Genomic DNA, 17,739 nt, shown 5'->3' on the forward strand with positions numbered 1-17,739 from the left:
GAATTAATCTTTGAAAATGTTGAGAAAGAAATAGCATTTTTAACATTAGAAATGTTGTCCCAAAAACTAACCAGGGAACCACTTTTGTCCTTTTTTCACTTATCTCAGAATAAACGGTTCAAGAAATCCGTTGTGGTTTGAGTGCAAAGGAACACAGACAGAAACAGGTACTGGAGGATTAAGAAGATAAGAAAGGTTACCAATGAGGAAGCCCTTCATCCCATCTGGACTGTTTAGTAGTTAGTGGTTATTTGATCCAAGGATTTCATTCAGTCATCTCTTGAAAGAAACCAGGGTATGGGCTTCAACAACATGGTTGGATAGCTTTTTTCATACTCCCAACGGTTAGGGTTAAAAAGTGTCATCTTTTGTTTACAAAAGACTTTTGTCCTTCAGCCTGGAGATTCCAGGTTGAAGATTAGGCCAAGCAACTTGCAGAGATCCAGACAATTCTACTAAATTAACCAAGGTGCCACCAGGTGTGGCTGAGGCAAAAGTCACACAACCTTCATAATGCTGGATGCCCGTAGCTCTGGTGACAGATAGCATGCCTGCATGGTTTTGTGGATGTCCATGAATGATCACTTCTAGCCAAGCATCTGAGTATAGGAGCCTCCTGTCCAAACAGTATGTCCAGAAGCAGTTATTGAGCTAGTGGCACTGGGAATGTCTTGTGTTCTGTCAAGTCTGCTGGGGAATATTATGGAAAATTGCTTCACTTACTTACGATGTTCTGCTTTTGTTTTTTTTTATCTGTCTGTTCTTTAGATAAAAATAAACTAAAACAAAGGCCGCAAATGCGTCTTCATTTAATCTTAGGTGTATGTAGGTCAGATTTAACAGCACAGGTTGCACAGACCTGATGGTATAAACAACATAAAAAAAAACATTTTAATTACTGTATCTGTTGTCCCAAGAGTGAATATTCCCTTTCATATAAGTCTCTGTGGGCTCTGGGGTAGGATAGAAAGCAGCTTCATCACTGGTGTATAATTAGTATTGAAAAGAATAGATTGGAGCTTTAGCGAAAATTATTCAGTCCAAAATCCCCCTACCTGAAAGCATGTTTTCAATGCGAAATTGAGCCTTTAACAGGTTTGAAATATTTAGTCCATTCTTAATTGCTTTAAAAACAAAGTGAAGAAATCAGTGTGGTTTTGGTGTGGCAATATGATCTGGCTTCTCTGATCCTTCATAAGTAGTGGGTTCAGAAAGCTTAACAAAGCATTACTAGTTGAAAGAAAGATTAGGGAAAGAAGGAACATCCTTACTGCATTGATGGTACTGCTTTGTCTTTAAAGGGAAGACATCCAGTGCAAAATAATAAAATATTCCAAAACCAGAGTTTAGGAGCTTTTAGGTCATTGTGTAAAAAGTTTTCCTCTAACAAATCTCCAAAATGTTATCATATTGATCTAAAAAAAAAAAATCTTACAAGTCACTAGGCAGCAATATTTCACAATCATAAATATAATCTTGGGTTTTTCTGTCCTGTATTGCTAAATACTGTATATAATGTATTGATATTTATTAGGGGTATGTGCTGTACATACTGTATATGTATCAATCTGTGAATGGATAAATGACTAATGAAATTGCTACGTTATTTAGACAATACAGTACATTGTGCAGTGTGGCTATTGCTGGAGCCTCAGAACTAGAGTAATATGATAGTATGATATACTGTAAATTGTTACTGTATGTTCATACAAACATGTTCCTTGAAACCTTTGAATAATGGAAGGCGTTACCATCAATAATTAAGGACAGGATGAGCAGCAATCTCCTCACATTCAACTAATTAAATTTAACTCATTCAGGAGCCAGAAGATGATTCACTATTTGAGGAAGACAAACAGTAAGATCTGCAAGTGTTTTGATAGTTTAAGATAGGATTTAACAATTAGAGTATGACACTTTCTGCATTGTTGTTGTAGTTTATTAATACGTTTTTAGTTTTTCTAAATAAATTGTAGGTGAAAGTCAGCTTAGACCCATACTAAATATTATATCCGTAGTTTGAGAGACTGCAAAGAGTTTGGTATGCCAGGTAATCTATTCTTAAATGTAAGTTCTGGTCTGTGTGTCTGGGATTGCCTATCAGTTATGGATGGTTTAACATTTTCCCATTCACAAACTAACATTATGGTAGGAATAGTGTGGTTTAGTTTTAAATCTGAAAATCTATTACTTGTGATGTCTTAAATATCATACACAGTTTGTATCTCTGTATACATATACTGTATATGGGTTCTAGCCATCTTTAAAATGTTATGTAGAATAGGTGAATTGTATTATTTCTTTATGTGCCGTTGGTGTAATTTACCCATTTGAAAAGTATGTCTTGTTATTGTATAATTGTGCAAATATGGTAAAATTAATTATGCTTCTCAATATGTTATGTAATCTAGCTACCAGTGTTTTATTTTTTCATCAGTCTTATCCATCTGTTACAATGCATATATTTATGTACAGGTGGGTAGCTGCGTCAGCATGCGTAGGCTGCAAAGGAACAATTAATAGGTTTATTCCATGCTGAAAGAAAGAAGAAAGAGAACACGACGTTTTGGCCGTGGAGCCTTCTTCAGGTGTCAGGTGTCAGAGAAACGTTGTGTTCTCTTTCTTCTTTCTTTCAGCATGGAATAAACCTATTACTTGTATATTTATGTTCACCTACCTCCAAGGTAACTGTAGCAAATTGACAGTATTTAACAATCAAGGGGGCGGCCAATTAAAGGTGGAAATTAGTTTATGAATGTAGAACATTGCCGCCTAGTGATTTGCAAGAGACTACTTTTACCTCTGTTGGTGTTTCCACACGGCCCTGTCAGTACATTTACAGATACTCCATTGGGGTTACATGAGAAAGAGGCCCTTCATACTGTTGCTTAGGAAGATGCACTAAGAAAACTGTTTTTTTTAGATGTGTAATGCAGCATTCTGAAAATGTGTTGGAGAATACAATTAGATGCAATGACCTAATAAACTTGTCAGCTGCAGTTTTGGATAGATTGTCTGACTTTGTTTCATACCGGCTTTCCCCTTTAAGGTGCAAATAGGTCAGTTTTGTAATCAATCAGTGTTTTGGTGAATAAGTCTCATTTTTAGTCATTTTGTATAAAAAGGATTTGACTATTTTCAGTCTGTAGCTGTGATAGCTTTAGGTTAAAAAAGGCAGCTTAATGGGATCAAAGATTTATTGATTGATGGGTCTTTGTGGCTGGATCATGACTCTTCTGTAAGTTCTGCATTTATCCATTCCTGATGTGCTTCTGTGTTAGTTTGGCAATACTTCCATGTGTGAAAATGTTTGTTGCACATTTGAGTGATATACAACAGGGCTTTTCATTTGTGTTCACTTGTGTGCTTTATTTTTGCTGTTGTTGATTCACTGGTTGCCATTAAAATGTTTAATCTGAGTCATAGTTAGGAACTATTGGTTGGTTATCTGGTTAGCTGTTGTTGGGCAGTATCCACATTCCATGTTTTAACAACTTTCTTTGGCAAACCCCCAAGTCTGCATACCAGAGGGTTACAAGGGTCAAAGCAGAGGTGTGCTACAGAAGTCAATAACAAATAATAATTTATTACACAAGAAATGTTTGTACAGCCTAAGAAACCACTTCAGTTGAAATCTCATATACAGTATCTCACCCATTCACTGCATTTTCGTGCTCTTGGATCTGGCCTATAGATTGCCTGATGTTGTGGTAGGAGAAACAAATTAGTACTGCACATTGTTCATAACTACATCACTGAAGTATTGTGCACACAATAACATATGACACAAAGTAGTAGTGAAACACAGCTTAAGTGATGTTATGCTGGATATGTGTTTTTCCAAAGATCAGTCAAAGAGGATCAAACAATCCAGAAATGTTTTAAACAAGGGATTGCAAAATTTCAGTGCTGGCCTCTTATTAAATTAATGGATGATCAGCACATATAATACTTAATTGTATTCCAGCACTGTTTATTAAGACTATGATTCTCAAAGGGCTTTATTTTCAGTTGTTTTGCTACAGGATTTTCTTGTCTATATCTCACACAAATTGGACTTTAGGATGCTTTTCTTACCCTCTAAAGGAGGACAAAATAATCAATACCTTAAAAAGTTTACTTCTTAATGGTGATAATTCACAGGGGGAAATGTTTTTACTGTGTAGTGTTCGTGCCCTTCGGATTGCCTGAGGCACTATCAACACTACAGTGTCATTAAATTGGCCGGTAAAACACCTTCACATTGTGCATTATTTTAATTAAAATACAAAAATGTGTGGTGTTAACCCTGTTTTTTATTGTATGCAAGTACTTGGAAACATTGTTTGTCACTTACAGGTCTGTAGTATTTTCCCTAAGAGTGGTATGATGATTAGACATACTGTAGTGTACAGTATGTCTGGTTCCAGAAAAATGTTCTTAGCTTGCCCAGTGGCAGGAGTCTAGTAAACTATCCATCCATCTATTCATTTTCTAACCACTTCATCCAATTCAGGGTCACATTCTTTAGTTAATAAGAGCATGATATCCCCTTAGGGCTCTTATTAAAGAGTGTTTCCATCTGCAGTCAGATTTCACCCTAACACCCAAACTCTCGCTGCTTCAATTATAAAAACCTTGCCCTGCATAGAGATCTCTCTCCCTGCTTTCCTTTCTTTTGTTGACATCAGCTTCCAGATCCTTGACCTGACTGTACAGGACCTTCTTCTCTTATTCTCCAACCTGGAATCTTGTGGAAAAAATAATGCACTGATATGAGTGGTTGAACAAAGACAACAAAAGGCTTGTTTTCTCCATGGAATAAATAGTGAAATGCCTGTCAAGTAAGACAGGACTCATCATCTTACAACCATTTCCTTCTGAATTTCTTTGCTTCTGAAATGTTATTGCTGCAGCATTCCAAGATTATCTTAGGTAAAACACTGGTCGTTCCTCTGGCACTTGTTTTACAAGGCAGTGTCAAGCTATGTGTTAATTTGACAAATCATCGAGCCATTGAGAATCAGGCTCAGTTACACATACTACTGTATGTGTGGTGCTTTCATGCAATGTAGTGATTTCGTAAACTATATATTTAGCCAGGAGTATAAAATTGCTACGGTTAAGCATTTAAACCTCTGTGAATAATTTTTTGAATGCTAACGTTTGAAGAAAAGTACATTGGTATTTCAGCATTGTCTGACTGGATTCAGCTCGGTGTAATCATCCATTTTGCAGAATTTAAACTGAAATTCAATAATGAAGGACAAAGCCATAAATACTAGTCTAGTTGATATCTCCTAAACTGATTATCAAAACATAATAATGGAGACTTTGTCACCTCAATGTAATCAAATAATCAAATAAAACCAAACATTTACTGTATATTTGTTCATTCGTACAATATTTTTTCATTCTTACAATTTACCGTAGCCATGAAAAAGCAGTGCTGCTCTTGTCACTGTTCTGAGTTAAATAATAACTATAATTAGTATGTGTGGTATTTCTTTTAATAATCTTGATAGGCGTATCAGTGTGCGTTTCTTTTCAGAACATAGAATACGAGGAGTAGTTTGATTTTCCCTTTCTGTTTTAAATGCCACTTGAAATCATCTGGCAAGCTGATAATGTTCTAACATTTGTGTTCTGGACAAACATAGTGTACTGTTTCATTTCTTAAGTTATCATTTTTACCATCAGGAGAACGTAGATCAATCATGAGTTATTATTCATATCTTTTCCATATATTTTTGTGTTTTTCATTAATGTATATTAAAATATAACAACAGTATAAAGGTGAGTGTTTAATAAATCATCTTAAGAACTCAGTTTGCAGAAAACAAGCAATGTACTTGTTTACAGTATCTCTTCCTACAACGTGAATTTTGTACCATTTGCAAAAACACATATCACTGTGTTTTTTATGCCTATTTACAGAATTCTGTGCTCATTTTATATTTTGCTGTTGATGTATTCAGGAGAGGGACTGCTTTACACCAGACACCTTACTAAATGATGCAGCATTGAACTCCCCGAGAGGGAGTTGTTCCTTTAATGAACGAGACATGAACGAGACATGCCACTGTGTTTCCGCTTGGACTAGCAAGCCTAAGCAGAGTCTCGTAGGTGTGATTCACAGGAGCAATGCTGTGGTGCTGGAGGGGAAATGCCCTGAAGATAAGTATAACCTCTCCTATTGATCAGCTCATTGAAGATGAATGACAGTCTTGCTCCTATTGCATATTACATAATTAACATGATCAGTAATCCATGAAGCGCTCAATAAGATGGTAATCTTGTCCTCTCATCAGCTTTTCATTTTCTTTCATTTTTGATGATGTCGGATGTACTGTAATTATTTTATTGGCCTGTGCTTTTGGTTCAGAAGTTGGAAAATTCATTATTTTAATTTAGAATTTGTGCCCAGTATATTAACAACACAAAATTATATTCAACATGAAGTACACAGAAACAAAATAAATAAATCCACCAAGGCCTCTTTGAACCTGATTTATTAAATAGCCAGTGAATGTTAATGCTGACAGGTAAATAATTACAGTACCAGCAGAGACAGTTTCTTTTGAAATCACCTAGTGCCATTGGCTCCTTCAGTGTCACTAACTAGAACTCTCAAAACATGCATGAAAGGGAGATGGAGAAGGAGAGAGAAAACAGCCAATAAGTTTTGATGTGGCCTGGTGGACGCCTTAATTCATACTGCTCATCACATAAACTAGAATTTGGTCCAAAGACACTTCAGGATCTGTTGACACTTACAGGTGTTTTTGCACAATGAAAGCAATTTTTGAATTGCACAATGAAAGCAAAAATAAAATTGCATATAGAATTACATTGTGCAATTGTAATGTTGGAATTCAGAGTAAATGTTGCTATGTAAGTAAGAAACAAAGCCGAAGATATTCAGGTTTATGGCTTGGTTAAATTTAATAATGCCACTACCACAGTGCATTACAACTAGTCAGTTCTTGGAATCCACTGTTTCAAGATATTTGTTCACCTTACAGTGGAGTTCATAATATGTTAAAAGAACTTGCAGTTTAAATTTTGCTGTGTAATCATGTTTGCAGGATTTGCAGTAACCCTGTAAGGAGTAACTAATTTAAAACAGACAATGTTAGACAGTACAACAAAATTGTCCAAAATGGTGTTGCACTTCAACTAAAAACAACACTCAAAAGTCAAGTATCTCAAGTGTTCTAGTAAAAGGCCATAAATCTGTACTGAAGAGAAGGAGAAAGGGAAATTCAACAAAAATGTCAATATGTTTCTTTTCCATCATTAACAATGAGAAAGCAGTTTGAAGCAGCACATACAGTACTGTAAGCTGGCCTTTATTATTGACATTAGCTTTTTCCCCCGTTTATTTCTACTGGGAGTAAGATTCCCTATTAAATGTTTAATCAGCCCCATGCTCTAACCAGCTGAGTCACTGTCCCCATAACAAGCTGTATAAACATTTAATAAAATGAAAATCAAAAGTGATTTCAGGGAAGCTCGCAGTATCTCAAAAGAACATTCACTTCATTATAACATATTACTAGATTCGCCGTTTTCTGTGGTGGTTTTGACCATCTTTGGCTTCAGAAGAAAATGTGAATATACAGTACGCACAGTTGATGCACTAAGCAAGAAAAGGCCCATCTTAAATGAGAAGATTGGTGTGATCTTGCATTCTCACGGGGTTTGCTGGTCAAACCAATAAGCAATTGGTGATTTCGAGTGGGATTATCAAAAAAGAAAAAGTAGCTGGCCATTCAAAATTTGTTTAAATATTTTCCAAGTACTAACTTGTGTGTTTATTCAATTTGAAAGTGCTTGGTGTAGTACAGTAATTGTGTTACCTGAAACTGATACTTATGTTAATATTGTAGATTTCTACAGCCAAACAATTGTCAGTTATCATAAGTAGTTATACCAGATTACAGGTATGTGGTTTCTGAAATCTTGTTTTATCCTTTTTTGAGAAATACATTTCTTTGTGGAATTATAAAGGCTCCCGTTGTACTTCTCTGTTTGAAGACTTACCAGGGTACAGTGAAAGAAATATGAACTACAGCAAACAATTCCAGCTAGATTTCCCAAGTGGGCTTTTAGGCATTTTCATAGAATAGTCTATTTTAAATATAGATCTATATTTTAACAGATTAAGTGTTTCATAGAGACTTTAAAGGACATTTTGTTTGATAAGGTGGATATGTATATTTCTCTGCAATAACATTTTTCTTAAGAAAGGCTGATGAGGTTCGAACCCTGGACGTGGGGGAAAATAAACTTGCTTTTAGCCACTACACCGCTAATCCCTTACAGTTGCAGTGTAATTAATGGCTGAGTTGATAAGTTTGTGTTAGCATCACCAGTTTGTGACTGTTATACCTATACTGTATATCTGCTGCTGTTTGACTTGTATTTGCTCAAATATCTTGTGGAACCCTTTAGATATACCAAACACAGGATGCTGAAATTTTAAAGAAGGCTGAGGAAAGACTCCTGTAGTGTCTGGCAAAGTTGCAATTCTGCATTATAAATGGATTACAGCTGTAAAAACCAGCAGCCTATCAAATGATCTGGCAGCTCAACAGGATAGTCACAGGTGCTAGATATTGGGAAGTTTGAATGATAGGATATTTATTATTCTTTTTTTTCAGGTGTGGCTGCTCTGAATTAAGCCTACATAATTGAATGCAATAATTATGCAGAATAAAATAGTATATCGACATATTCTGGTTCATTCTGGTTGTTGGCCTACATGTTAAAATAAATTATTGGAACATGCTTTGTTAAATATACCCTTTCATCCACACAGAAAACAAACACAGTAATGTTTTACCTCAGAAATATATATTTTTAAAACAAATGAATGTTTTATGTGTGCTTGTGCATGTGAATGCACCCTGCTATAGACTGGCACCATGTACAGGTTGTAATCCCAACTTGATCCCTGTGATAAAAGGATAGGCTCTTGGTTACTGTGATTCTTAATTGTAATAAGCAGTTTTCTGATAATAGATGAATGGATAAGAATTTACAACAGTATATACAGTATAATGTATGTATTTATAATACATTTACTATAATGTAATAATATACTTTATGTTTTTATACTAGTACCTTTTCTCAAATACTTGAAATAACCCAAAAGTTGGATGTCCAATTAAATTAATTTCAGCTTTTTGAGTGTCAGTGTGTTAATAAGAAATGTAATCAAAGAAAAAGGAAATGAAGAAGTACAAAAATGTCTTTGATTTGGTGACTTAATGCTCTTACTCCTTAATGTGCTTTGGAATTACTTCAGAATATTACGAGCTGCATGAAGTAGAATAGTGTTTTGAGTGAATAATTATGATGTATTGAAGTTGCAGTACAATGCTTTTTAACATAGGGTCATGATTATCGTCCCTCTTGATGCCAGTCCAGGGAATTGGAATGGATTTATTAAATTCAAAAACCGAGGAGCAGATGGATATATATATTTAGCTTGTTTCTGACAGTTTCAGTATAGTATAATTATTAGCTGTATACTCAGCTTTTTTTCAAAGTGTATTGTACCCAGTTAAACTATAAAAACTATAAAAACAGAGCTCTCAAATAGTCACTCCGTAAAGTTTAATTAAAGAATATTAAACAGCTGTGTAAGGGTGTGTGTAAAAAAACACAAAGATTAACACTATTTAAGATGGAAAAGCATACTCACACAATCATACGTGCCAAAGTATTCCATAAAATTAAATAAATGCTTAATATTGAATATAAAAATCCTGATATACAAAAAGTAGTTTCATACAAAGTGGGAGGGGGTTGTGTTGTATTTGATCTATTGCACATTAACACTTAAAAAACATGTCTTTAAGTTTGTCTCTGTTCCTCCAAATGTTCGTACAGATAGCTGTCTTAGTAGAACAATGTCTAGTTTTCTGTTCATGCGGCTTTAAATTATAATTGAAGAAATCATCAAGTTAAATCGTGTATCCAATCGAGAACTGTTTAATCCTGGTAAGCATTGCCGCAATCTGCATCCTGTCCAGAAAATACAGGCAAGATGCTGGACTACTTCCTAGAGTGGCCAGTGCAGAAATCCAGATAACCATCCCATTGCCATTTTGTTCTCCTTTCAATATAGATTTGCACTTCTAACATTTCTGCTGCCGGTCTCATGTCTATACCTGGTTATCAACAAGATGAGGTTCATACCACAAACTTCTCATTTCCTAACCAATCAAATCTCAGTGTAACATTTTAACTGCTGCTCTTCAAAAACTGTTTAGCCCGTTTTGTCCAAACTTAATAAGTGTCATATTTAAAACAAATATTACTTTATTATACACCTGTGCTCTTGAGTAAACAAATATAACTAGCATTAGTCATTTACAGTACAGCAATGTAGGTTAAACATAGTACTGTATAACCAATCCACAGCAAAATGGGCAGATCTTATCCAGGGCCCCTGCTAATTGAAATGTGATGATAATATACACACCAAACTGCTACAGTGCTTTGCAAATTTTTGGGTGGTAATTGAATCCTGTTAAGAAGATGTGATCTATTGTTTAGCACAAGATCCTTTGATACTCATGCTAAGCTCTAAATGGGCATTAATGTGTTTAATATTGTTTCTATGCTACTAGCATTCTTCATGTCTTCATGCAGTACTACCTCAGTACTCCATAGCAACATTACTACCTGGTACTCTTAGATTGATTTACTGTACAGGCTCTCCAATACTTAGTTCTTTTATTGTTTTCTTCAGTTTCATGTTATAAACTGATCTCCACAAACAAAGAAGAGCAGCGACATGTCAAACCCAGAACATGTTTTTTGATTGTTTTGTTTCTTTCGCAGATTCCTCTTGCAACACTTTTAATGGAGGCCGTGCTTGCAAAGATGAAGGAAAAGAAAATGCTGACAGAAGAACTGGCATCACTCAAAGAAGTCAGCGAAAAAGCCTGACTCCAGGCTGCTTTGTGTTCCACTAAAATCTGTCATCCATTTCAAGTGTTTTATTGTGCCACGAATCATTTTCACTCAAGTGTAGGTTTTTATTTTACAGCTTGTGGTGCATCAATATTTGTACAAAAGCACAACATTCTTAATAATGACCTGTTGCTTTAATGGGTGGGAAGCTGACAAAATTAGCACTTGCATTCATTCAACAGTTCACTGGAGACCTAGAGGCATGTTTTGTAAATATGCATCTAATACATCAGCTATTCTGAGCTCTAATACCCTTTAGCCATTTATTAATTTACTGACTTTTTTATACAATGTGAACCTCAGGTAATAAAGCAGAAGCTTATTCCTTTTTTGTTTTTTGAGATTTAAATTTTTCAAACAGCTTGACAAGGCTGACTCTTACCCATGAGGACAAGGGTGGTGTTGACATTGCAGGCATTATTATGCCTTTCAGAATGCCCCCCAGTGTCATATGCAGAATTGCTTCTTTGGGATTTGTTATCTGTTTCTCTAGTAACAACACTTACGTTTATTCCTCTGTTGATGTCATTTGTGCCCTTTGACTTAATTACTGAAAAGAACTGAAGTTCATCATACCTTCTTTGCTTACAGATAACGTTGTTCATACAGCTCACTGCATTCTTCAAGCACTGAAGCAATAAAAGCTTTTTTCTGCTTGTAAAAATTACATTCTTGGTGCTTCCGTTGTGAAGGCCATTTGTGTTATACTGTATACTGTACATGAAATTGACTTTGGTTAATAATGAAATAGAAATTAAAACATTAATGTGATAGTGTAATGTCACTGTTTTCTCTCCTATTGAAATTTAGCTGTATAAATTGAGCTGATTTGTGTGTGCTGTATAATTGCAATCTATTCATTCTATAAACCACTCATTAAACAGTACAAGAAACTCAACAGGGTAACCAAGACTACCGTGACTTGTAAAATGCATTGAGAGGTAAGAGAAATTAAGATGGAAAGTCACATTGTTTAGTTCTGTAAATACATGATAAGCAGGTACCAGATAAGGAGTGGAGACGAATGGGTTGGATTTAAAAAAATGATGCCTAGTGACTATAAGAAGCTGGGATCAAGGGGAGGAAGAGGTGAGACAGCAGACATGAAACAGGCCTATTACCTGCATTCTGCCTGTTCCCCAGTGTTTGATTATAGACCGTAGTACTTGATGGTAGCTTTTTTGCCAAACGTCTTTTCCTCCTACCCATCCAGTACCTACCGATGCTATAGAGTATATTTTTCTTTACATTTGGAGACACAATATTATACTTAATATAGAATTGTATACTTTCCACATCAGAAAACCTTCTAACATACAATTTCTGCTATTTTGCAATTGAAATGACTTTAATCTATGCAATTGCATAAAAATCACTTTCTGTAGCAGTCCCCCATCAGGCCATGAATTTGAGTACAAATAGAAAAGTACTTTGCACTTTAATTTCTGTTTTTTGGTTGTCAAAAATACGTTAGCCATTATAATCGTAGTTACAGGAGCATTACATTTGTACATCATTTCCAAGAGGTTCAAGAGCTTAGGCTTTTCAAGCCTCAGTTGGTGTTTTATTTCTTGCAGTTTCTCTGCTACTACTTAAGTATTTCAGTATGATTAGTTATTGATTGGCATGTTTCTTATTGTGCTGAATGTAAGTCACTAAGAATCCAGATTGTTTGATCTCTGTGGCTGCTGTTCCCTGTAAAATCACAAGGACGTGATGAGAACGTACTGAGTATTTCACACTACTTACACACTCTTCAAATCTGAAGCCATTCCTAACTCCAGAGAGCCGCATTTGTAGAATGAGACATTCTGCTTAAATAGAAAGTCAAGAGCAGCTCTAAAGCTAGTTTAATCTTCTGTTAACACAACCGATTAATTCTGGCGACAGTGAATTTGGAAGCATTGCGTAAAGGTAAGAGTTATCTTATATCGATAATTATGTATATCAACTGTATTTGGAATTACTACAGTAAATCAAATATAAAGTGTCTCATTGTTTGTGTCAAAGCCCAGAAACTGTGCTGACCTTGCTGCTCTTACTAACGGGGGGTTTTCAGTTGTTACCCTCTGGGTTTTTTCCTTTGAAAAAATCCTTTATTTTTCAGATTTTTTTATTCTGTATTCATTTCTTTTTCTACATTCTTTTCATTTTTTTTCTTTTTTTAAATAACCTTATGTACAATTATCCATTCAGGAATTAACAAGAATAATTCAACTTTTTATCTCATCAAATTTATGCTAATGATGTCGTTTTCCTTTATCTTTTTATAATAAAGGATTAGCACAGGACTGTGTCTCCAGCAACACAGGGACCAATTTATCTAGGATCCAGGATAAGGAAACCCTGGTGGTTAATTACCATTAATTAACATAGTTTGCATCTTTTCTTCTTGGAATACCCAGGAGTGGGCTATTGTCAATATTTGTCCCATTTAAATTTGCAGTTTCGAGTCACTGTCCTAAAGCATAATGCTCCTAATGACAAACATTAATAACTCAGGAGTAATTTCACAGAGGGAGGAAAAAGTTATGCAATGCATATGGATTCATTTTTTTTTTGAAGTTCGGCAGACTGCATAGTCAACATGTTTTCCGCTCGTGCCATTTCTACTGACACTTTACTATTTATGTGACATATTCAAATGCAGGCCTTTCCCTGAGGTTTAATTAACCTGGTCTTACACTGCTTTACAGTGAAGATGTTAAAAGATACAGAATGTACACTTCAAATCCGTTGTGATACCAAATATAATTCCACATCCTCCATAGGAATGAAGAATGAGACTAATCCACTTTTTTCACAACTCTCTCATTAAAAAACGTCTCATTGGAGAATTACTTTGATCAGTAGTTACCAATGCAAAGTTGTTTTTCATGACCCCCCCCCTCTTCCTTTCTGTTCTCCTGGAGATGCGATGCGCACAGTGTCATTTTTTTAATCCACCTGTCCCAGTTTCCAGGGCTTGTGCCGTGTTCTTGGGGAGAAGGTGAAGAGTTTATGCCGAAGCAATCAATGGAAGCTCCCCTTGTGTTTAGATACGTCGCAGGGTGGAAAATCCAGGCAGCTGAGTACAAAGAGAATCATGGGATCAGAGCTGGCACAGGGCCCACCCCAGAATCTGGAGCACAATTAACAAAGGCCTTTGTGTTAATTATGCTAGAAAAGAACAAATGTTTCCACGTGTCCCTTTCTCAGTTGATGAAGACTGATGCCCTAATGATGAACCGAACTAAACTTTGTCTTTCTACTGGCTCCTGCGTTTCCAGCCAAGGACAAACCCTGTTCTCCTCCCTTCTCTTTGAAATGGTAGCTTATATATATATATTTTTAAACAAAGCGATTTCATCATCAAGTTAAGAGATTGCCGATTTTGGGAATGAGGCAAGAATGAATTAAGGAGAGAAACATTAGATCTCCCGCCCTATCATCTACATCGATCATCTACAGATGCCATGTCGGAAACAGACGTGAATTCGATTAGCAATTGCCATCATTTCGCCACAAGAGTATACAGTATAGGGTCAGAACAAAGAGTATGTGGTGCGTAACTTAATAATTTGAAAACAGCGGTGACTGTTAACTGGACTGAATCATTGGTCGGTATGTGTGCTGTGTTGCTGTTCATTGTTTTATAGAACTAGAGGGGGGAGACCTCTTGAGTTCTTTCTTCTCTGTGGTGCAGTCCGAGAATGGCCCTTCTTGAGTTTGTACCACATGGGGCATGTCTTCCCTCCTCAACACATTCTCCATTTAAATATATTGAACATAATTGTTTTTTAAAGATCAGTTTGAACCCATATTCTTTTCAACTCAGGTTCATGACCTGAAATTACAATCAGTTATTAAAGAATATTGCTCAGATATGGCAAATGCCAAATGAGCTGCCTCCACAAGAATATTCAACAGCATAGTCAAGTCTTGGATCAGGAACACAGGAGAGTCTGGCAGCTTGGTCTGGTGCAACAGGGTGGGTGTGAGGCTAGTGGCATTCACACCAGTGGACATCGAAGAAATGTGGGAAAATGGGATAATTGCTCTAATTAAATGTTGATCATAAATTGTGGCTGTTCATAATTGGAGTGTAGTGTAAAGAAGTAATATGGATTATCGAAATGTTGAGAAATTAATTTAACCAGGTTACATCTGAAGAAAAAGGTGACAAGTTTTTTGTTGTTTTTATAACGTTTTTTATCACAAGCAAATTTTCCTTTTGCGAGCGTACTGTACTTCTCTGATTAGCCAAAGGGATCCAAATGTGAATTTATAAACCAAAGGGAAAAATAAAGACACCATTACTGTTCTACTAATACACAATTTGGTTATGTGGTTGTACATGAATCAATGCTGTTAAAGGCATTCGGATTTCCTAAAAATTAGGAGTGCTTTGCTGATGATTATCTGATATCATACAGACAATTGCATTTTCTGCAGTTAATGATTGGAGTAACTTAAACAGGCAGTCTAGAAAAGTCTATCACATATATATTCTAAAGCTTTTAAAGCAGGAGAAAAAAAGTTAAAATGATAAGTTACAGTAAATAAAAAAGCTTTTACAGTTAAAGAGCACTTCTTACAGGAAAGACAATTGCTTACTGGTAGATAAACAGATAATACAATGTTATTTCCACCCTTTTGACAAGTGGGTGTGGAAATAAAAAAAATAGTATGTCATTCAATAAATAAGATGTCTGCTAGACTACACTGTACTGAAGGCGTTCATATTTGTTAAATTTTCAACTTTATCATTTTTTTCCCATCCTTCACAAGCTGATGAGGTTTTTATCATATGGTTCAGCTTCATTCTATTAACATACAGTAGTATTATACATGTAAGTTAATACAATGTCAATGTGTTAATGCCATGTCATCCTTTTTAATTTTTTCTCTCTTTTCATTGATATTGTATGTTCAGAGTGCTATTTGCTCTATTTACAAGATGTGTACAGTAATTGCGAAGCATTGCAAACACACGCTACTCTATGATTTTTGGAATGGTTTGCTTTTTACTTCAGGGAAAGATAACACACATTGCACCTGTTGAATTACAGCATTCCAGATATTGCAAAATATTATGATATTGCAAAATGAGAACATTAAACATAGTCAGGGTAGTAATGGTAGTGTTTCATCTTACCGACAAGATACTGTTTCCAGTCTCAATAAATAAACTCTGATTGGGAATTCAGTCAAAAAGTGAATTTGACATAAGACTTGTCAAGTTCAACTTGTTTTTGTTCCTTTACACTGTCTTCCTATTGAGGAGTATTTTTGGCCTTTTGAAACGAAAGGCAAAGAGGTGGACTTAACCGAATTATACTTTTGATGAGCTAATTTTTACAGTATATGTGGACAGCACACTATCGCAGTGGTGAGCATTGCTGCCTCACTGCACTGGAGCCAGTTCCTGGGGTGCTATCTGTGTGGAGTTTGTAGGTTCTCCTAGTGTTCATGTGGTTTTCCTCCAGGTGCTCCAGTTTCCTCCCACAATCCAAAAACATACTGGTAGGTTCAATGGCTTCTGGAAAAACTGGCCTTGGTGTGAATGTGTGTGTGTCCTGCAATGGACTGCAATGCAGCGTGTATCTTGCGTTGATTCCATTTCTTGCTAGGATAGCCTCTGGCTTCCCTGCAATTCTGTGTTGGATAAGGCAGTTAGAAAATGAATCGATTTCGTATGTTACCTAATGCTTTAGCCATGTGACTGTGTGACTGTACCTCCTTATATTCACATGTGCACGTGTGTGTTAAAAATTTCATTTAGTTCAGAGGACTGGTCTTGTAGTAGCAAGGCTTATCATTACATTTAAAATGACGTTTTCAAAAAGATTTTAATTTTATCTTTCTATTGCCTTGAGCAAAGAATAATCCTGGCACAGCTTTGCTCCAAATTAGCTCCTCTGATTGAAGTCTCTAGGAATGTGGCTGGGAAGCTTTTGGGTACTTTGAACATCACACCTTGGTACCATCTAGTCTGCCATACTGTACATAGAGCAGACTTCTGCCCCAGACTTTCTCTGCAACATGAGAAGTCTGGCAACAAGCTCCTCCAACTGTAATTTTGCCTCATTAACGAAACCGATACAGCTGGACTTTTGTTGATGCCTGAATATTAACATATTTACATTTTAGGAATGCTGACTGCAGCATGATAGGAGCAAGGAATCCTTTCCTTTTCTCTGAACCACAGGGTATCCTTGTTACAGAGCTGGCGGAGGAAGGCAGGACAGCTGCAACACATCCAGCACAGCTCCATCGGAAAGTGTCCTGCGGGACTTTTGCACTCTCCACAGAACCATTTCTCTTTGAAAGACTATAAATTCAGTGTACACATCAGAGCCCATGAGAATTAAACTATTATTCCAAACACATGTTTGATAATGTTTATTTCACCTCAATAACTAAATATTTACTTGTCTTCGGGCGTGTGAATATTGAAGTAATTATATGAGACTGATTGAAATAACGAGGTTGGCAATAACAAAAATTTTAGTCAAAGTATTTTAACCTTGATGCTATTCACATCTTTGTAATCCTGAGTGAGGGATCAGCCATTTTCATCACGGCAGATTGAGTCACATGCTGTCCATTTGTACTCTTGTGTGGGTTTGTAAGGCACGTTTTGATGTGGTATTAATAAAATTGTATGTTATAGACTTTGATTCTTTGTGTATTTTGCTTTTTGTTTTGTCCAATTAATTCCTAGCAGCCGTGAAAGTACTCCCCCATTTTATTGTTCCAATTTTTAATTTGTTCCAGTCAATTCAAGCC

General features: G+C 35.9%; 1 protein-coding gene across 1 annotated transcript in view; it reads left to right on the forward strand.

Annotated features, from left to right (window-relative positions):
- cntln (centlein, centrosomal protein) overlaps positions 1–11,635 on the forward strand; it is a 192,238-nt gene extending 180,603 nt beyond the window's left edge. Inside the window, exon 27 of the mRNA XM_069190797.1 lies at positions 10,837–11,635. Within this exon, the coding sequence (XP_069046898.1) occupies positions 10,837–10,944 (108 nt within the window). The 3' untranslated portion in view covers positions 10,945–11,635. The remainder of the gene's footprint in view (positions 1–10,836) is intronic.
- Positions 11,636–17,739: the final 6,104 nt, after the last annotated feature.

The sequence above is a fragment of the Lepisosteus oculatus genome, chromosome 1 (assembly GCF_040954835.1).
Source record: "Lepisosteus oculatus isolate fLepOcu1 chromosome 1, fLepOcu1.hap2, whole genome shotgun sequence".
NCBI lineage: Eukaryota > Metazoa > Chordata > Actinopteri > Semionotiformes > Lepisosteidae > Lepisosteus > Lepisosteus oculatus.